The sequence below is a fragment of the Carassius gibelio genome, chromosome B4 (genome assembly GCF_023724105.1).
Source record: "Carassius gibelio isolate Cgi1373 ecotype wild population from Czech Republic chromosome B4, carGib1.2-hapl.c, whole genome shotgun sequence".
In the NCBI taxonomy this organism is placed as follows: Eukaryota; Metazoa; Chordata; class Actinopteri; order Cypriniformes; family Cyprinidae; genus Carassius; species Carassius gibelio.
Window position 1 is genome coordinate 920,353 of NC_068399.1, and position 23,522 is coordinate 943,874.

Sequence of the window (23,522 nt, forward strand, 5' to 3'; positions counted from 1 at the left end):
ATTAAACCAAACAAGATTTGTAATGTAGACAAATAAGAATAAATTCTGCGAGAGCACTCAGCATCATGTGCAGCTGAGCAAATCTTTCATTGATATATTAAGGAATATTATACAAACCTGCATTTAAATGCGGCTACAATTTATTTCTTTATTTATTATTTACTTAAATTATATGAAAGCAAGTAAATAAGACTCCCTTTAAAATCACTGAAGTTGTGAATTAATGAAGCTCTTTTTTTATAGGGATGTCCAGATCCGATCACGTGATTAGAAATCGGGCCCGATCGCGTGGTTTCAGACTCGATCGGAAATAGACGTTACCTCCTGAACAGGACTCGGATATATATATATATATATATATATATATATATATATATATATATATATATACATGCGCGTAATTTGCAGGGGGGTTAGGGGGGTCATGACCCCCCCCCCCCCAAAAAAAAAAAAAAATCAGATCCAACTAATATAACCCCCTCAATATCATCAAACCATTCAGATTAAAATAATATGAAATATTCAGAATAAATACTTTTGTTCGTTTTCTTTATTAATTTCATTTGCCAGCAAGAAAGATAGTATCATATTTTAAATAATCTGTAATGTACCCCCCTCCCCCCGCACCGACTACTTGGTATTACCCAACCGGCTTTCTCTACCAAGTTTTTTCACTATTTTGCGCAGTCCCTGGGATGAATGGGTGGAAAAAGCTGACGGAAAGATGAAAAGGACATTGAAAGGCAGCCAGACAACAATTTTTCATTGTTTGTCGACGCCAGCCAAAAAAAGAAAGAAAAGAAAATCCTGACCAAACGGAGGTACCCCGCAAAATTGGCTGTTAAGTTAGATGAGCGTTTCTCAAAGTGTGGGGAGTAGATACACGACAAACATGTTTTGTGCCCATCTTTTTAATTACTTTATTTATTGACCATACACTCAAAACAAAACAAATACACATTTAAATGTAAGCCTTACTTAACCTTTTCACACGTAAGTTTAAAAGTTTTTCAAGGCGACCGTTATTGATCGTAGTATCGCTTTATGGTTTCCATGGAGACGAATCATTCATTGCTTGTCAGCGCTGATGACTGATGATCTGCTTTTATTTCCTTTTTTATTCTAATTTCACAAATTTGTTAGCTATAGCAGGATATATCTGATATTCCGATTGTCAAATATGTGCAAGTGGATGTGTTTTGTTGTTCAAACACCTTTATAATGATCGCGTTAATTGAGTTGTATGCGCAAAGTATAGGTATCTATCTTATTAAAATACCTAAAAAATTACGTAACTTTAAATTATTATTAGGAATTTACCACCTCCGGTTCAATTTGAGATGATTATAATATATATATATATATATATATATATATATATATATATATATATATATATATATATATATATATATATATATATTTATTTATTTATTTATTTATTTTTTTTGCATGGAGTTTGCAAAGTGACATAATGAATCAAAGCACAACTAAGGTTAACGTCAGTCCACACTTGTATTTTCTCAGTTTCTGAATCAGAGGCTAAATGCAAACACAATTATTATAATTTTTTTAATCTACTTTTGAGTCTTATTTCATGCAAAGTGATAATATGATTGCACTTTCATTTTCTCTATTTGAAAGTTTTTAATGCTGTTATTTTTGTTTTTGTAATTATGCTGTTTTGTTGACTGGAGTTGGCTGGCTAGATGTTGGTTTGCCAGTGTCCTGTGAGGTAAAGCCAGAGGGTGCCAGGGACTGTGTAGAACCAATGTCACTGAATTGTAACTTAAGATGCTGTTTACTCCAATACAGTCACCCGTTTGTTTGTTTGTTTGTTTGTTTTTTTTTTTGGGGGGGGGGGGGGGGTGCATAATTAAATTATGCAAATTAGCATGTTACCTTTTACACAAGAAAATTATTCAATAAATTAATGAATTAATAAATATGCCGCAAGTTTAACCCCCCCAATGGTAGACCCAAAGTTACGCCCTTGTATATATATATATATTCTCATTAATTTAACAATAAATTGTTTTTCAAGTCGTCTCCAGCAGGTGATAAATAAAGTATAAGAACAATTCAGTGCTAATTGACATAGCATTTATTACAGCATAGAAACGATTCTGCCTCATTAGGAGATAAAAAGTGTTTGTAGTATATAAACAAATCATTATTATTTGTTATTGTCCAGCATTTATAGATTTCTAAGCCAATTAAAAGCTAGAAATTAGAGGAAAATTACAGTTGCCTATAGTATCCACTACCAGTCAGACGTTTTTGTAACAGTAAGCTTTTAAATTTTTTTTTAAATATATTTCAAATTTTAATTTATTGTACATCCTGGATCTGTTTTTTCGCTCTTCTTTATTCTTTTTTATGTATTATAGATGTATCGGATTGGGATTCGGTATCGGCAGATACTCAAAATCAAATGACTCGGACTCGAGGGCAAAAAAAATTTATCGGGACATCCCTACTTTTTTACATCATGTGCATTTTGTTGGTTATAATGAGGATGTTTTATTAATCCGTCCATTCTTTAGAGTTTCAGTGATTTAGCTAAATTGTACAGGATTAATTTATTCATTTCTTGTTTTAATTACAGTGCCTCATGTGTTAACTAAAATAAAAAAAATAATTTATCGAACACGCAAGCCTAGCTCAATAGGCTACCACTTTTAATGCTCCGATGCAAAGTAAACCAAAATTTATTTTGAATAATATAACACATAATTCATATTATATAAATAATACTGCACACTTTTTAAATGTCAAATCTAAAATATGGTCTAGAGAAATACACTAAGTAGACATTCAAAAGGCTCTTTTAACCGCCGCACGTATATATAAAGTGCATTTGCAGCCTTTGACCGCTGAGTGGCGCTTTAACCACAAGTTATCAAACAAGCGCATCACAGCACATTTTCACAAATAGACGTCAGTTTTGCCTCACTGATGTGTTACATTTGACTGCTTCAGTCAGGGAAAATGAAAGAAAAACACTGTAGTTAAAATATTTAATATTTAATATCCACAGACGAAAGTTTGGTATTTATAAAGTTATGTGCATTTGTTAGAACGAATTCAAGCAGGATAAATGTCAAGCCTGTGCCTGAACCTGTGATTATATTTTCTCTAAGCTACATGGTATTAAACCATATTTTAGATTTGACACATTTAAATGGTGTGCAGTATTATTTACATTATATTAATTATGCGTTATATTATTCAAAAGAAATTGTGGTTTACTTGGCATCCGAGCATTAAAAGTGGTAGCCTATTTTAGGGGGGTAGGCTACATGGATTAATATGCAAAATGTCAATATTTTTATATATTATGCCTATATTTTAATTTATATTTTAAATATAAATATATTTTTCCTTTAATAAAACAACTTGCATTTTTGTTATTCGTTACCTGTCCTTTAACTTATTGGGAAAAAGACATTTGTCTGTAAACTGATTAAGAAATTGTTGCATGTTTAAACATTAAGCACTGTATAATTTTGTTCCCATTATTTAGGCCTAATTAGCCTTAAACAAGAAACGAATCAAATTAAACCTGCACGATTAAATCTTTGAAACTCTTGTACCGTCCTCAGGATTAAACTCAAGTTTATGATCATTATAATCATCAAAATACACACGATGTAAAAAAGAGCTTCATTAACTGACATCATAAGTGATTTTAAAGGGAGCCTTCTTTACTTGCTTTAAGTGCTGGGCAAAAGCATATGGCCTAAAAAAAAAATCTGATTTATAATTTAAATCAATTTTAAAATCAATATTCAAATGACAAAGACATTTTTCAAAATAAGTGTTAATATAGTTATAAACTTATAACTGAGACAAGATGATAAAAACTGTGATGTTATTACCTTAATGCTCGAAATACCTTTATTTTATTTTTATTATTATTTTGTATTATATATTATTTTTTTATTATTATTTATTTTTTGTTAATACTAGCCCATCAGCTGTGCAAATTTTGTTTGTGAGGAAAATAACAGTACATTTTTGTCAGTTATTTTATCTAAACAGATCGATTAATTTCTTCAAGATTTCAAAATAAAATAGCGTGAATGTGCTTTATCTGTTTAAATCATGCTTTAACCCAAAAATAATCAGTAAAAGAAATGTGCAAGATTTGCACTACACGTGTGATGGTAGATGTGCAGCTTTTATTCTCATTTATTTTATCTTCATTACAAATCTTTTTTGGTTTCATTTTGGATAATTGCATGTAAAAAATAATTTTCGTTGTAATGCAAAATGTGAATTAATATTCATATGCAAGTATTTGTGAAAAAATTATTAATTTGCATTAATGACAGGGCGCATTCATATTCAACATTCAACAATCTGTGAATGTTGCATTTCTCTGTAGGAGAGAGCCAGCACTGTGAATTTCATCTTGGAGCAGACAAGAAAACATTTGTTTATTTACTTAATGCATGTGCTTGAGCGCGGAATATATTAAGATTTGATTATGTAAATTTAATATAAACCTCTGATTAGTTGAATATAACAAATGAACGACTAGAACTAGAAAAATCTTACGTGGGGACAGACCATTTCTTTGTTTATGTAACCAAAACAACAGTCCTATATAAACCGGTTCAGCAAGTGAAAGCCTCATAAGACACTGTCCATATGAAAGAGCAATTCACACTTTTATCTCGACCCCACAAGCCACACATAACTACCCCCAAAAACCCAACCCCCTCCAGCTGAACAGAATTCAGTCCGTGTTTTGACTCTGAGGAACAGTGTGTTACTGAAACATGCCTGCACTCAGCAGCACTACTCTTTGTATTCATTATATTCTCGCAGCCCATATTATTATTTTCATAAGACCATAATGATAATAACAGATCATCAATTAATAATTAATTATTTTACGAAAATCATTGGTATTTGTGATCGTGGAAGTTTGTGGAACACTTTAAGACCAAGCGGAGTCCGCTGTTCCCGCCTCACAGCGCGCGGGTCTCCGAGGCTTCACTGTCTGCGGTTTGACTTTACTGAATCAGATTGAGCCGAATACAACTTATTGATCATGAGCCCAACATTTAGCAAGCAGGAAAACATTCAGTCTACCTGAAGGAAGACGTATTTCATTGAGCTAATGCTGAGAGAGAGAGAGAGAGAGAGAGAGACCATCCTAAGTACACATACACACATACTGTAGACTCAGTACTGGAGTTTATTCACACGCAAGTCATGGAACAACGTGGAGCTAATCATAAGCATATAAAAATGCATACATAACATGCACAACAATGAGCAGGTAGCATGTTTATTTCTAAACGCGATGACAATGATTTATAACAGAGACTTGGAAACCAAAGTAATAACAGGCTGGCCTCCTCAAGGAAAAAAATAAAAATAAATCCGGACTAAACACTGGCGAGAGAGAGAGAGAGAGAACCAGAGAACCAGTCTAGGGCTATTCTTAAACTTGGAGTTCATTATATTGAAGTACAAATCCAAACACCAGAAATTTTATGAATAATGAAATGTTATAAAAGGTAGCCTATGCATTTTATTTATTCACATGCTGTATTGTTGTTGGTATTTAGCAGTTAAACCCTATTTTTAAACTTGCATTTAAATACTATTAAACTAACTTTAAAATAATAAGGAGTTTATAAATTAAAAATGGTAAAATGTCACAGTGCATGTTAAATAGCCTAAATAAACTTATGTTAATAATATAATTCTATTTTTTTTACATGAAAAACTCCTGTATAAAATGGGACAGCAACCTTTATATCAAACAGTTTTAAATCGTCCACAGCTGAGCAATGCGAGAGGGGGATCTGCGCCACAGCGCGTGAAGTGAATGCGATGAACAAAGTCATTTTCAGATGTAATGGAAAAAACAAAACAAAAAATAGCCTAGATTAGGCCCATGCAGGCTCTGCTCTGAAGTATATAATACTTTTAATTACTGTTAACCCAGAGTAACAAATTTTAACGGATTAATCGCCTTTTTTTTATTTGCTGCATGTTTTCTTTCTTTATTTATTTTTAAACATGGTAAAAAATAAATTAAGTTTGTGAGAGATAAAAATATATATTAATCATGTATAGGTTTAATTTTAATGTAGCCTATTAATCACTTATTTTCGTTTGCTGCATGTTTTTTTTTTTTTATATTATATAATTCATGTATAAATTGCATTTTATTACATTTAGAAATAATAACGGCTGGCCTAATAATGTTATCATGTACAAACAGGATATATTTAATTCCCTTCACTTTACAACAAATCCTTTAAATTTAACAAATATATCAGAACAAAACTAAAATTAAAAATATAGAATTCTAATGGATAAATATAATTGCAGTATATAATAATATAGGCTTAGCTATAAACAAACAAAAATAATAATAATTTAAAGCTAAGCATAAGGTAAGGTTGGGCTTTCTCATTCTCTCACTTGGGAGAAATCCGTTTCCATATTCGTATTGTTGCCCAGTTGAAGCTTAAGTATTATTCATGAGGTAAAATAGGCTTTGTGAGAGGAAAAAATATAAGTCAGGTATAAGTAGGGATGTGTACCGAAACCCGGTATTAAACTGGCCCTGGGGCTAAATTATGAAAGACCGTATCAGTGAGATCTGATGCTATCGGTTCTGCTTTCGGTACTGGAACAACCAGAAAAAAATAATGTAGGCTACTAGGCTATTTTTGCTTAATAAAGTTATCGTGCACAATTTATCTCACCAAACATTTCTAATGTGCGATCATATTAAGACGTTCGTCTGTGAGATCTGCGATTTATAAAAATAATAAAACCTATATTTCCCTCAAGACTAGTAATGTTTTTGTGGTTGTTTTAATTTAAACGTGTCTGCTTCTATTTTAGCCAATTTATTTTCAATAAACTAAAAAAAAAAAAAAAAAAAAAGGAAAACGAATACAGCTCGTTATCAGACTGTAAAAAAAATATGATGAAAGTCATGACAACACATTTTTAAGGTTGGCTACTTTAACTTATAGAAATAATTTAAGCAATTTAATGTGTTTTTATACTAGTTTAAATCTGAATTTTTGATACTATTAAACTGAATTTAAAATCTCATGGAATTTTAAGTTTAAACGGGTGAAAATGCCAGAGTGAATATTAAATATAGCCTATATAACAGAAGACCTTGATTGCATGTTACCATGGTACTAACAGAATAACTTGATTTTTTTTTTATTAACAATTCATGTATAAAATGGGAAATCAACCTTTATATCAAACACTTTTACGTCGTCCACAATTGAGCAACGCGAGAGGAAGGTATTGCGCAAGAGCGCACAAGTGAATGTGAAGAGAATTTTTTGGGGTTGGAGGATTTTTTATTCTTACATTTTAATATTTATTTCGTGTTCATCGCATTTTTTTTTTTCATTGCATAAGTAAATAAAATAAATTGAAATACAGTATATCCACTTAGCTTACCTGTTGGGTTTACCTCTCTCATTCTGGACACATATTCGTGATGTTGCGTATTTGTAGCTAAACTATTATTTATTAGGTAAAATAGGCTTTGTGGTTCACGTGTGTTTCAGTATCGACGGAAAAATATTATAATGAGCAAAAATATGCCACAGTAGACCACTCATGCTGAACTGCGCTGTTTACAATGAAGATGTGCGCAAATTAATTTATTTTTGCTAAGAGCAAACCAGAATGAAATTTTTTTTTTTTTTTTTAATCCGTGTGTGTGTTCATATACATATATATGACTTTGTGTAAAGGTCTTTCCTTTACATTTTTACTGTAGCCTAAGACTATGTCACATTTTTAAATTAACTCTTACTTTATTATAATGGTTTTTAAGGATATTAAAATGTTATTAATGCTATTGTTGTTTTACTTGTCCTTTCATCTTAGTTTACAAACCATCATTTTATTATTACAGTCAGTTCAAAATTTGTCCCTTTGCACCACCTGGCGGTAGTTAAGCAAATTATTTTAACACACAACTTAATTCAGTTTTATGCCGCAGCGGTGAAGCCCATTTAGCTTGTCCTCCTACTGTATAAGCACAGGCTCATAGGCTTGACATTTATCCTGCTTGAATTCGTTCTAAGAAAGTTCTAAGAAATATCTGTTAATATTAAATATTTTAACTATGGTGTTTTTCTTTCATTTTCCCTGATTGAAGCAGTCAAATGTAACACATCAGTGAGGCAAAACTGACGTCTATTTGTGAAAATGTGCTGTGATGTGCTTGTTTGATAACTTGTGGTTAAAGCGCCACTCAGCGGTCAAAAGCTGCAAATGCACTTTACAGACACCACAGCGGCAGTACCCGCGGCGGTAAAAAGGGCCTTTAGGCTGCCTACCTACTGTAATATTTCTTCTTTTTATTTTACCGCTGCTGTTTATTGAGTGGACATTTGCCTTCTCTGTAGCTATAACATTTTTGTGCACAGCCTAAAATGGCACTTTGCAGGACTTTTAATTAATCTGTTTGGTCACACATGTACACTACTCAGAGGGAACATTGGGCAATAGTGTTGAAGACAGTACTAAGATCCATTAGTACTAATAGAGAGATGCAGCCACAATCAGATGATAAGAGTAAATCTGTAACTCTGATAAGTTCAATTTCAGTACTATTGTTGTGAGTGTGTTTGTCTTTGGGGTATGCATATGACATGATGGTTATGTGTATTTGTAGTGTGGATCATAGAGGAGAGATCAGAGTTAAAGAGACACCTCAAAGATGTAGGTTTAAACACACACACACACACACACACAGACATATATACCTACACACATATTGGTGTGTTAGTTCTCATTTATTGATGTTCTCTCCTCTTGTGTTCAGATGCCTGTGATCTCACATTGGATCCAAACACAGCACACACTCAACTCATTCTGTCTGACGAGAATAAAAAGGCTACATATGTGGAAGATCATCAGCCGTATCCTGATCATCCAGACAGATTTGAGGAGTGGAATCAGGTTGTGTCTCAAGAGAGTCTGCCTGGACGCTGTTACTGGGAGGCTGAATGGAGCGGTTGTGTTAATATAGCAGTGACATATAAAGCAGTCAGCAAGAAAGGAGGAATAAATGACTGTGTGTTTGGAAACAATGACAAATCCTGGAGTCTGTGGTGCTCTGATAACTCATTCACTTCCTGGCACAATAATAATTTTCAGCCAGTGGCTAAACCTATCCCTTCATCCCGCTCTAATAGAGTAGGAGTGTATGTGGACTGTTGGGCCGGCATTCTTTCTTTCTACAGCGTCTCTGACACACACACACTCACACACTTACACACACTGAACAACACATTCACTGAACCCCTCTATGCTGGATTTAGGGTTTATAAATTGAAATCTTCAGTGTCTCTGTGGAACATTAAACAGCTTCCTGTGAGAAACAACAGTGATACACACACAACTGGGTGAGTGAAGTACAGTATAATGTGTCCTGTTAAGGATTTTTCTGACTAATAACTAAAAGTTCAGGGCTCCTTTCTTTAAGGTTGCTTATGAGGTAAAGCGAAATAGTGACTGGAACAGACTTTCAGTTTATTTTTACAGAGCTGTTGTTAAGATAGCAACAACTTGGAGAAGAGTGGCATGTTCATACACACAGTATATATGGCCAGATTTACAAAAGATGGCAAATTAGCATGAGAGCTGATTGGAGTGGACAATGAACAAATTAAAGAACACAAAGCAATAGCTCAAATACTATAATAATGGTGCAAATACCAATAACTTACTACCAAAAACCTTAGTAAATCACTTTGTGTGATTTACATGCTCTCTACATGTTTATACAATAGAGTTCAGGTAGGCTAGTTAAACATGTAGTCTACATAAAAACTGAAAAAAGCCATACATTTTCATTAAACTGCTTAAATGTGTTTTTTTATTATTCAGAAAGGTTTCAGTTGTAGCATATATGACTAGCTAGCTTCAGTCTTAATGTTGTACCCTGTCTGTGCATAAAACAAATAGCTTTCTTTTTGTCTCTCTGTGCTACAGGTCCTCTAACCTCAAACCTCCTGGGCTCACTGGTCCCCCCCCTAATCTAATAAATCCACTTCTAAATAGTGAGGCAGATAAAGCACAATTTTTTAATAACTATTGGTCAGATCTTGTTCAGACAGTTAAAAATGTTAAGATCATTGCAGATAAACTGCTTCAGCAGAACATAATTCATGAAGAACAATATTCCAGAATCACACATGTAAATTCAATCTCTCAGGACAGTATGAGAGAGATCTGCCTCATTATACGCAAGCAGAGTGAAGCTGTGAAAGCCGAATTTATCTCAATTCTTCAGAAAGAGGAAAAAAATCTGAATCAGCGCCTTAAGAAGAAATGATCCAAAAGAGCAACTGCAGATATGCTGAAGACTTGAGTCTGAACATACTGAATTTTGAGAAACAATTCAAGTTTGGTGAAAGTGATCTGCAAATTCATTCATGGATAAGGATAAGGGTTTAAGACTTTTTTTAAAAGAGACTGTGAAGTCGTTTGTTGTTTTTTTAAGAACATATCGATTTTTGTCTGTTTGTTGTTATTTTTTGAAGAAGGGATAATGGTTTTGACAAAATATTATTTTTTTAAAACACTGTTGGTGTTAATGTTTGAGACTATATAACATTTATACTGTTTGGGAATTTAAACTTGTTAAGATGTATGTGTCTAGATGCACTGACTTGTCAACATCTAGTCTTCAACCTTGATACTTGGGTAAAGTTGGTTTTATATTCGCACATTCGGACTTCCGTGTTCAATAACTTTGCTAATCTGCATAAAAAAATGCCAATTTCAGTCAATTCCCACATAATTGGCACTAATTGCAATAAGTAATATAAATAGTAGAAAATCCTGCTATTTTAACAGTGTAAATATCATATTGTTAAAATATACTGCTATTTTCACTAAGTGTAAGTGTAAATTCATTCCTATGTTTGAAATTTTATTAATTGATTAAACTGATCTACCAAACTGAGCTACAGAAGTGGCAAATGTGGAAAACCCGGTGTGACACTAAGGGCCCTATTTTAACGATCTAAATGCAAAGTGTAAATCCCACGGTGCAGGTACACTCAGGGCATGTCCAAATCCTCTTTTGCTATTTTAACGATGGAAAAACGGTTGGTGCGCCCGGGCGCATGGTCTAAACGGGTTGTCCCTATTCTCTTAAAGGGGGGGTGAAATGCTTGTTTTCACTCAATATCCTGTTAATCTTGAGTACCTATAGAGTAGTACTGCATCCTTCATAACTCCAAAAAGTCTTTAGTTTTATTATATTCATAAGAGAAAGATAGTCTGTGCCGATTTTTCCCGGAAAAACACGAGCGGCTGGAGGCGTGACGTGTGGGCGGAGCTAAAGAATCACGAGCGCGAGTAGGCTTTTGCGTTGAGAGCATTTGGAAGCTGTGACATTACCGTGAGGAAAAAGCCATCATCCAAAACAAACCATGGCTAACAGTCAGATTCAGCGTATATTTATGATCCAGAATCAGATCCAGAGGCTGAAATTTAACAAGAGCACCACAGCAATGACTACAGCAGGACGTCTCTATGTGGTATGTATTGAAACTGTATATATTTGCTTAGCGGTTTTGGAAAATGACTAAGTTCAACTTTATGTCGTCTTTTTTTTTTTTTTTTAAAGGTGTACAAGATTTACTTGATGTGCTTACGGGCCGATAGCTAAGTTAACAACACAGAGATATTTGAAGCAGTTTTACTCACTGCCTGCGGTTGTTAAGTAGTCTGATGGCCTGAAGATAGAAGCTGTTCTTAAGTATGGTTGTCTGTGAACGGATGGATCGGAAACGTCTGCCAGATGACAGTGTGGCAAACAGGTGATGAGCAGGGTGAGTGCGGTCCCCGATGATGCTGCGAGCCTTTCTCAAGCAGCGAGTCTGATAGATGTCCTGTAAGGCTGGGAGTTTATGTCCAATGATGAGCTCTGCTGTTCTCACCACTCGCTGAAGAGCTTTGCGGTCCAAGGAAGAGCAGTTGCCGTACCATACAGTGATGCAGCTGGTCAGAATACTCTCAATAGTGCAGCAGTAGAAGTTTGACATAATGTTAGAGGAGATGCCAAACCTCTTCAGTCTCCGCAGGAAGTAGAGACGCTGACGGGCTGTCCTAACTATGGTCTCTGAGTGTAGGCTCCAGGAAAGATCCTCAGAGATGTTAATGCCAAGGAACTTGTAGCTCTTAACTGTCTCTACTATCTCTCCGTTGATGTGAATGGGAACGTGACCCTCTCTCTGTGACTTCCTGTAGTCCACAATCATCTCCTTAGTCTTGCTGATGTTTAGAGAGAGATTGTTATCAGCACACCATGCTGTGAGTGCATTAACCTCATCTCTGTAGGATGTCTCATCGCCGTTAGTGATGAGTCCTAGGATAGTAGTATTGTCAGCAAATTTGATGATGGTGTTGAAGCTATGCTTAGCAGAGCAGTCATAAGTGATCAGGGAGTACAAGAGAGGACTGAGTACACATTCCTGTGGGGCACCAGAGCTGAGTATAAGTGAGGAGGATGTATGATTGCCAATTCTGACCACCTGGGGTCTGCCGGTCAGGAAGTCCAGGACCCAGTTACATAAGTGACAGTTAAGACCCAGATCTTTCAGTTTGGCTATGAGTTTGGTAGGGATGATGGTGTTAAATGCAGATCTGTAATCAACAAACAGCATCCGCACATAGGTGTCTCTTCCCTCCAAGTGTTCTAGTGCAGAGTGTATGGCCATTGCAATGGCGTCATCAGTGGATCTGTTAGAACGGTAAGCAAATTGTAATGGGTCCAAGGTGTCAGGCAGAGAGGAGCAGATGTGGGATTTGACTAGTCATTCAAAGCACTTCATGGTGACTGATGTCAGTGCTACAGGGCGGTAGTCGTTCAGGCAGGAGACGGTTGTTTTCTTGGGAACAGGGATGATAGTGGTTTCCTTGAAGCATGTGGGGATCACTGTAAGTCTCAAGGAGAGGTTGAAGATGTTGGTGAAGACATCTGCTAACTGGACAGCACAGGCCCTCACGACACGTCCGTGTATGCCATCTGGACCTGGAGCTTTGCAGCCGTTGACTCTCTTGAAGGCCTTACTCACTTCGTGTGTGGTTAGAACCAAGGGGCAGGTGTCAGTGTCAGCAGGTATTTTCACAGCAGGAAATGTATTGTCTGCCTCAAAATGAGCATAGAATGTATTGAGCTCATCTGGTAAGGAGGGAGACAAAGACACACCACTGCTTTTCCTTCCTTAGTAGTCTGTGATGTAGCGTAGACTGCTCTACATGTGTTGGGGGTCAGAGCCACGATATACTGACTCCACTCTGTCCCTAAAGTCTCTTTTTGCTGATTTTATTGATCTTTGAAGGTCATACCTGGACTTCTTATTAGCGGTTAAATTATCAGAGTTGAAGGCAGCAGTCCGTGCTCTTAATTTGGCCCGCACCTAACCGTTGACCCATGATTTCTGGTTTGGAAATGATTTGACGTTAATGGATGGAACAACATCCTCTGTGCATTTGTTAATGTAGCCTATCACAGAGTCTGTGTATTCCTGTATGTTGTCTCCTGCTGCATCTTGAAACATCTGCCAGTCTGTGGAATCAAAGCAGTCCTGCAGTGTAGAGATGGCCTCTTCACTCCATTTGTAGACTGTTTTAGAAACCGTTTTTTCCTGTTTGAGGCATTGTCTGTATGCTGGTAACAGTAGTATGCTAATGTAGTCACCTTTGCCAAATGCTGGTCGGGGGAGGGGTTTGTAACTGTCCTTTAGTGTTGAATAGCAGTGATCTAATGTCTGATCACCTCATGTGAGGAAATTTATGTGTTGGTAGAATTTGGGAAGAACTTTCCTCATATTCACCCTGTTAAAATCCACAACAACGATAAAAGCAGAGTCAGGATGAGCAATTTCTAATCCGTTTATGGTGCTGTACAGTTCGTCCAATGCTTTAGTTTTGTCCACATGAGGCGGGATGTAAACAACTGTGAGAATGACTGAATTAAACTCCCGCGGGAGGTAGAAGGGGCACACTTTAACGGAGAGCAGTTCGATCTCAGGGGAGCAGTGTGTAGATAAAACTGTAACATCAGTGCCCCAGCGAGTGTTAATCATAAAGCACACACCTACACCTCTGCTCTTACCGGAGTTTAGCGATCCGTCATGACGAAAAATGGAGAATCCAGGCGATGTAATGGCCGTATCGGGTACTTCTGATTGTAACCACGTCTCACAGAAAGCCAGAACGCAGCAGTTGCGAATGTCCCGTTGGTACGTGATTCTCGCATTAAGTTAGTCAAGTTTGTTATCCAGAGACTGTATGTTGGCTAACAAGATGGTTGGGAGAGGAGGATTACAACTTCTTTTTCGCGATCTGCATAGAATTCCAGCACGCTTGCCTTTCCTCCTTTTCCGACGGTGTTGTAGGACGCAAGTCGGCAACAGAGGGAGTGCGTAGACGCTGAAGCTGGAGTTCAGAGGCGAAGTTTAAATTTGATCGGATGTCCAGTAGTGTTTGTTGATCGTACTGTATTAGAGTCTGTACTGTCTGAGCAAAAGTAAGTATACTAAGTAACACGAATAACACAAAAAAACACGAAAAACAGCAAAGTTTGCACAGAGCGCTCGTCAGCGACGCCATCATAGCGGCACGCCGGAAGTGAAAAGTAATGAGTAATGGGCGTTTTTTGGGCGTAACGTGAAATAAATCAATGAGAGTCTCATCTTCCATTCCCTTTAAGAGCCAGTTGCGCTCGTGCCATGACGGATTTGCTATTTACACGGCAGAATTTGGCAAGCACAAAGACAGAACATGTGTCCGAGATAAAACAGAGCTTTTCGTGTGCAAGCAAGTAGATAGCCTATATTATATTCCATACACAAGCCACAAGCCATATATGGACTAGGACTGTGAGAGAGGATAAAGTATACCATGTGTCAAAAATTTGATTGATGAGGGTCATAAAAGCCATCTGTTCTGGACACCTGTTTGTACCCCCCACCCCTCCCCTCCCTGTACACCCCGGTGACCTAGATATGAACTTACGACCCTAAGAAGGAATTTCTGTGAGGGAGGGTGAAAATGTGTTGGGGGTCTATGTGCTTTTTTTTTTTTTAAACAGTGGAAAGGGATGAAATCATGAAAATGGTATAAGGGAAGTTTTTATTAAGGTTTTAAGTACACAGTGCATTTCAAGAAAAAAGGTTATAACACAAACAAAATGGGGACGATGTAATGATTGTTTTCGTAGTTGGAAAAGTGTAAAACGTTGTTAAAGTTGTAACAAATAAAAAAGAAAAAAAAATAGGTTACTGGTTATTTATCTAAAACAACTAAACAAGTCAAAACTATCAGATGTGTTTTCGTTAAGCAACACGTGAAAAAGATGTGAGAGCTTGTAAAAATTTAAAAAGGTGTTTTGTTACCAGTTAGAAAAGAAAGCATTTAGCATTTGTACCTTACCTCAAACTAAAAAAGAAATGAATGTAAAGCGGCGATACAAACCAGAAAACTTGGCGTTTGTCACGATGTTATAAAAAGTTAAAAAGAAAAGAAAAAAATATGGTAGGCATTACGCGGATCAAAAATAAAATCCATCAGACAAGATCCTTTAAATCAAATCTATGTTGTACTTTACCACTAACTACAACTTTAAAAATCGAGAGTGTTACTGACAGAGAGTTAGACGAAAGAAAAAAAGATCTCACAGCAAAGTGTCAAGGCATCTCCGTTGAGCGATACTGACAGCGCCGCAGACACACTTAGAATGAGGCTCGGAGAATGCTCCGGAAAAAAAACCACGCCTCCGGCGCTAGAGACTGCCCCGCTGTAGGCGTGATAGCAGCGTCAAATAGATTTAAATGTTAAAATAATTAAACTAAGTATTTCTTAATAAATAGACATCAGTCCTTAATTAGTGAAAACTTTAAATCCGTTTAAACATAAGATCAATTTGTACTTTTTAAATGATGTAGCTTTAGGCGATTTTATTTACTTTTAGTCTTAAAAAATAAAAAATAAAAAATAATAATAAAAAACAGCACTGAAAAAAGCATTATTTGTTTTTAATGTATTAAGTTAATTACTCTAATCTACGACTAGTCTAAATTTAGACTATTGCCGTCGATATATCTTTTATTTTTGTCAAGCTTAATTTCTCAAGCTATGACAATTAACACACACACACACACACACACCCAGCCACCCATCCACACTTTCCTTCAGCCGAGTTTGTGTCGTGTTATCTAGTAATTAAACCAGACATATGTAGTTAAAAGCATCCCCATTTAACAATATGACAGGGAAGAAATGTCTCGTCTCAGGTCGTGCAGCGAAACGTGACCGTGTCGTGCATCTGGTGTCTGTGCGATGTCGCCTGCATATCAGTTAGACATCAGCAGGCGTAAAAACATCTAAAGGTTTTTGGGGGTTTGCAACTCGACTGTAATCTAATTAGTTTTCCCGGGGGTTCTGGTGTTGTAGCTAAATGGTGCGCTGCAGGACGGCTAAAGTTAAAAAAAATTGTATGTAATCAAGAATCAAAGGCGCAACAAATTTAAAATTTATAGCTTAGGCCTGTGATCGTGATGTTATCTGACAGTTCATTTACTGGTCAAATGGGTGTGAAATCTTTTAACAAGTCAGACCATATAGGAATATTTAGTTTAATTCGAGTTAATTTAGTTTATTTTAGTTACATTTATAATTTTTATTAACCCTAGATCTTTCAACCTCAACATAAATGTACCGAGAATGCAAACAAGTACACAAACACTCTCACACACACACACACACACACACACACACACACAAACACACACACACACACACACACACACACAAACACACACACACACACACACACACATTTTCCTTCTGCCGAGTTTGTGTCGTGTTATCTAGTAATTAAACCATACATATGTAGTTAAAAGTATCACCCATTTAACAATATGACAGGTAAGAAATATCTCGTCTCAGATTGAAACGTGACAAACTTAGTAGTGATTCTTTAAATCCTGTTTATCCACTCTTTGAGATACTTAATCATTGAAACATTTCTATAGTCACATCTTTATTTAACATTTTCTAAAATGAGATCTGGTTTATTTCTATATTAAGTGTAAGTAAGTTGTATTCTTTCGTTGTCATATCTTTTACATTTTATTAAAATAGGTTCAACTGATTCAGGAAGATCACATTTAACACAAAGTCCAGACACATGTTTTTCCTCTTATAAATAATGACTGATTAAGTGCAATGTGTCCAATTCTATGGCGAGAGCTTCCTTTCTATCCCCAAAATTCTCCTTTCATTAAATTTGATGTCTGACATTTTAATGTTTTTATCTGATCCACTACCTTCTATTCCTATATGTGCAGGTACCTATACAAAATAAATATTTGTTTTTGGTTGTATTCTGAACAAACTCTGTAAAATGAATGACAAATTGTCTTGTTGAAAATTCGCCACACTTTAAACTTGGTAGTACTGCAAATGAATCTGAACATATGACTACTTTAGGTATATTAATGTGTTCAACCCACTGAAGAGCCAAAAATATGACAATCATTTCTGTAGTATAAACAGACGGATGATTAGATGTTCTTTCAGGTATTCTATATCTACCCACTTGGAACATATGTGTCCTGTTTCAGGATCTTTAGATACATCTATGTATATGAGTTACTTTAAAACTATATGCTCTTTATTTTTCATCTAAACAAAAGTCCTTGATGTTTTATTTTATTTTAATAAGCCACTCACACTTACTTTAGTAGCCTAAATCATTGAATATTGAATATGTCTTTTATTTTGTCAATATTAACTTCTGGCACGAAATTCTACATTCATAAATGTATGTTTTTCAAAATCCTTACGTTTAGTGGCATTTAAAGAGGAATTTGTGATGTATTTGGAGACGTTAAAAGAAATGAAAAGTCTCAAAGCAAGATTTTTGTATTCTTTGGGGGATTTGGTTTTTCTTAATGTGAAAATCTGTTACTCCCCTACTTTTTCATTCTTTATCTTTTTCTTCAGTGTTGTTTTATTTATTTTACATTTATTTTGTTTTATGATGTACAGAGTGTGAACGAAAATTGAGTGTAATCTCAGACCATATTTGTAAATCTACCAGTAATGTACGCCTTTATATTTTTAATGTTTAAAGCAACGAATAAAGAAGAAAAAAACACCCACTAACACATCCCCCTAACACCTCCCTAATAACGTTGGTCACAAAGGTTTAAATGTATGTTAAAAGAGTTAAACAAAGTAACGTTTTTAATAAAAACACATAAGTTCTTATTTGATGAAAACATTCTACCTGGTTTTAATATTAGACCGATGTTTTTACTTTAAAATTAGGTTAACCTATACCATTTTATTTTCATCTCAACAAAAATTCCTTGTTGGAAAAAATTGTTGTTTTATTTCATTTTAATAAGTCACTCACACATACTTTAGTAGGCTAAATCCTTGAATACGTCTTTTATTTTGTCAGTATTAACTTCTATCATTGCTATATCGTTGCTATATCAATTAAAACATGCGTTTAGGCATACACAAATCTAACTGGAATGAAATGTTTTGGAATGTCTTTGATTTTCTTGCCAAAGAAACTTTAACAACGTTACAGGAGAGGCTAAATATTTCATCTCAAGTAGTGCGTAGAAACGCGTCTGGTGTCTGGAATCTGATGTCTTTGTGTTTACTGTTACGACCATGTCAGATAAGATTGTAAAACATCTAAAGGTTTTTGGGGTTTGCAACTCAACTGTTATCTAATTAGTTTTCCGGGGGTTCTGGTGTTGTAAATGGTGTGCTGCAGGTAACCATAAAATGTTTATGGCTTAGGCCTGTGATCGTGAGGTTATCTGACAGTTCATTTACTGGTCAAATGGGTGTGAAATATTTTAACAAGTCAGACCATATAGGAATATGTAGTTTAATTCGAGTTAATTTAGTTTATTTTAGTTACATTTATAATTTTTATTAACCCCTAGATCTTTCAAACTCAACATAAATGTACCGAGAATGCAAACAAGTACACAAACACAACCATACAATCATAAACACACACACACACACACACACACACACACACACAAATGTAAACATTACAGAAAACATGAACATGCAAACTAAATAAATACTAATATACACTCAAACAAGTAAAAAAATACACAAACAAACAAAATAGGTCACAAACACGAACATATCTATATAAGATTGAAAATGAGTTGTCCTAAGTTTTCTTTGAAACCAAAAGTGTTTGTTGGTACAAATGTCTGACAGAAATGTGTACAATAGATTAGACGTCCTTTCTCACTTTCCAAATGGTGTTGTTAACCATGATGTTTAAAATAGTTTTAAAAAAGTATAATTTTTTAGCTTTCATGCAGGATTCATGTCAGCACTCAAGTGTTTTAACAAGAGTCCAGAGACAGATGAAAATAGACGTGTGAAGAAAAAAAAATGTAAGAGGTTTTTAAGGATAGACTAAATGGTTTAGATTGTTTAAAACAATTGAGTTTACGCATTTCTCTTGAATGTGTGTATGGTAACCGCTGCATACATGAAGCAGAACAAATACATAACTCATAAACGCATTGTGGTTAATAAAAAAGACTTATTTATCTAGCATAACTTACCTTCTTTTCATAACAATAAACATTCTTACGACTTTAACAACTGCAAACAAACGGTTTGGTTGGAAAAAAAATAAAAACATATTGTGTTTTCTTAGTTAGAATGCTTATAGTTTGTAGTAAAATCACATATATAAGCTGAAAAAATTTCTTCCAAACCATGCTGCTTTCACACACACACACACACACACACACACACACGCACACACACATCACCTCACAAAACTGTCAACAAGGACCTTAAGTTTTTGTTATAACGTTTAGCTGTAGCTGAGACCTTGGTGGAATTATTTTACGTACAGTTTTGGGGAAGTTACTATGAACGTTGTAATAGGTTATAGATCACAAATTAACCCGTTTAAAATCTAAAAGTTTAAAAAGTAATGTAACTGATAACATTTGATTACATGTTTTAAGACTTGTAATGTTTTCAACCGTTAATCTTTTGAAATGTGTAAACAGGACAGGGGTTAACATTAGAGTACTCAACAACTAATGACCGTCAGACTTTTCAAATCCTTCATCACTTAAATTAGGATTGTGATCATTTCATTTTAAAGCACAACCACCACGAAATCAGATTTGCTTGGAGATTAAATACATATTTAAAAACACAACAAGAAAGTTTAACAGCTATGATACTGTTTTTTAAATCAGGTTTTTGCACACCTATGAAGGGGAATGCCATGGCATCTAACAACGGTTGGTAAATCGGTTCAATTTAACAAATAAATATACATTGGCTAAATAGGAAATAAGCATACGTCTTTAACTCATGAAACATCTGACTCATATTTTAGAGTATTTAAGGTGGTTTATGAAATATATCAATGAAATCTGTAATCTGTAAAAATATTCAGATGTAACATTTTCATAATTAACCGCAATTTAATTATTTTTCTCACTGACTGTAACTGATTACATTTATTTTTAATCAAATGATATAATTTAGCTATATGTAACTAGTTGACCCCTAACACTGATTATGCGTTCTAACAAGAAGAGTTGGTGAAAGAGTTCATTACCCTCTTTAACTTTAAAAATGCGTACAATGTCCACAAACAACGGTTTGCTCTTAAAACAAGCCCCAGACACCGACTTGGAAGCACCGTAACAAGTATAGCCATTGCAGAAATTTGTTATAGAGATTCAGTAAGTTAAACTCTGGATGCACGATTGACCGACTTACGTTTGCCATATTATTACTTTTTCTAAAGATAAAGACAATTATTTGGTTTCAGGACACACGAATCCTAACGCCCAATGGTTCACAAGATAACATGACAACGGTTGCTCCATTACAGCATAGTCAACCCATTTTAGCCTGTTTTAGCACATGTATATCGTATTATTGTTGAATATAGTCGTTTGGTCTAAATATGTGTTAACAGTTATTTTATTGTTGTTATATGTATTATATGTTTTGTTTTACAAATGTAATATGTTTACCTAATACCTCATTCAAGCTATGTAGATCTTCAGGTCAGGGAACTACAATACCCATCACACACCTCAGGCTTCAAACATGCCTGTCGTGAATACATACTCATATTGTATGTGGCAACGCTCTAAATCATTGGACATCTGATTAAACGCATACGCAGATAACCTAAATAAAAAGACTCGTATTCTTTTCTGTGATCTGTTTTAGTGATGCAAAGTTCGATTCACTTCTGAAAAATTATTTATTTGGACAGTTTGGTTCAATGAACCGATTCATAGGGTCCTTAAGTCATTTTCGCAGTTACGTAGTACACTTTTTTTTTTCTTCTAACAACTGAAGAGTCATTTTTATTTCTGTGAATCATCTAAATAAATGTAATTGTGTGAACACACATTAGCGGTTATTGTCTTTTGTTCATTTAAGTTAATTCTGAATCATCTAAATAAAGTTAACTGTGTGAACACATATTAGCGGTTATTGTCTTTTGTTCATTTAAGTTAATTCTGAATCATCTAAAAAAAAAAAAAAAAGTTAATTGTGTGAACACATATTGGTGGTTATTATCTTTTGTTCATTTAAGTTAGTGATGTTTGTGTTTGCAGTTTTATGCACAGTCTCTCTGTCGTTGTTTAGCTTAAACATCAGTTTTTAGTCAGTTACAAAAGTGTCAGGCATTAAGTTTCTGTATTTTTAATTCACCTAATTATGACAGAGTTACAGGTTTCGGGTGTTTTTGAAAGTGTAAGCGGTGAAAACTTAAATGTGACCGTCGAGTAACGTTAGCTACTCAAACGAAGACAAATTGTGTAAGTGTTCATTAAGATGCAGAAATGAAAATAAGCGTACAAATATTCATAATGACAAGTACAATATAACCTAAAAACACTATAGAACCCTGCTAAGTATACCTAAAATTTTCTAGAGCGGTGAGATATTTACATTTACTGTACATTTATTCATTTAGCAGACGCTTTTATCCAAAGTGACTTACAGATGAGGACGGTGGAAGTAATCAAAAAACAACAAAAAGAGCAATGATATATAAATGTTTTAACAAGTCTCAGTTAGGTTAACACAGTACACGTACCATGGGATTTTAAATAATATCATAAATAAAAAGAAAACAGATTGAATAAAAAAAGAATAGAGCAAGCTAGTGTTAGAGGTCTTTACACATACACACACATGCAAACACACACGCATAAATAGATATAAACCGCAATTTTTTTCATAGCGTTACACTTTGAACGATGTGTTTCCATGACATTGTTAGCTCTTTCTGTTTGAATCTATTTACAGCAGTTTTCACCATCCTAATTGTAATGGTTTGGTCTTATGCTTAGGGCCTTATACGTTGTATTTTCTAGTTTTTGCTCTCGTGTTAGTGGGTCTCTTTGTTCATACAAATCAATATTTCTGTGGATTTGGGTATTAAAATATTGCTTTAAACATCGTCTTCATTCGAGACGTTTACTTAACATCATTATATCATCCTAGTTTATATCAGATATAAGATATGTTGATTATTAATTATTATTGTTAATTGTTAACAAACAAAAAAGTTGCTGAACTCAGAGAACAGAATAGCGAGTGAAGTGGATCAATCTTTTATTTCAACACTATATTGTTGAATATACATTGATGTAGTGAAGAAAATTATCAAATTGTCATTAAAAACAAATAGTACTCATGACATTACAGGCAATCTAACCAGAATATAAAATCTCTGCAGATTAACATGTTTTGGTCCAATATAAAATCAACCAACGCTGCAACAATTTCACAGGTCATAGAATCATAATTTTTGGCAGCCAACAGCACACATTGATCTGTTATAGATGTACACAGATAGAGAACGTCATTAACGTCCATCTCATCTTCACATTCAGACATCACTTCCAGAATTTTACGTGCAGAAACATGCACCGGGTCCCTCCCGGTTAAAAATATGCTGGTCAAATCAGGCCATGTATATTTCAGTCTTCTTACAAGTTTCATTTGGTTACTGAGATTTGTTTCCCGCTTGCTATCGCCCGTACAATCGTGATTTGGGTCGCATTCCTTCTTGAGGATCTTTTGCATCAGTCCGATCATCTGTCCTCTGTAGTGTTGTTTAAAATCAGGGTCGATAATGTCTTTGACAAAACTGGTGTTTGCCGCAGCGCACTCCAGTTTTTCGACCTCATCAGCGCCGCTCCATTTACCCTCCATGGGTCAGTTGTGCAGCGTCAGACGACTTTTTCAGAATTCGATTCTTTTCAAGGCGTAAACTTTGCCCCTAATCGATATAGAACTGTCGCCGAATGCGGTAGTCCTGTTTTAATTCACGATAAATTTCCGGTTTATTGATTTATTGTATTGTTTGTTGTTCACAGCAGGCAACTGTTGGTTTTAGTGAGCCACCCTCAACCCTTGTATGATGTACA

General features: G+C 35.0%; 2 protein-coding genes across 2 annotated transcripts in view; both read left to right on the plus strand.

The window, feature by feature from the left end:
* LOC127956152 (NLR family CARD domain-containing protein 3) overlaps nucleotides 1-10,748 on the plus strand; it is a 59,819-nt gene extending 49,071 nt beyond the window's left edge. Inside the window, exons 5-7 of the mRNA XM_052553888.1 lie at nucleotides 8,690-8,736; nucleotides 8,840-9,422; nucleotides 10,012-10,748. Of these exons, the coding sequence (XP_052409848.1) occupies nucleotides 8,690-8,736; nucleotides 8,840-9,422; nucleotides 10,012-10,354 (973 nt within the window). The 3' untranslated portion in view covers nucleotides 10,355-10,748. The remainder of the gene's footprint in view (nucleotides 1-8,689; nucleotides 8,737-8,839; nucleotides 9,423-10,011) is intronic.
* Nucleotides 1-23,522, plus strand: part of ttll1 (tubulin tyrosine ligase-like family, member 1) — a 298,921-nt gene that overhangs the window by 180,836 nt on the left and 94,563 nt on the right. The gene's annotated exons all lie outside the window — the stretch shown is intronic.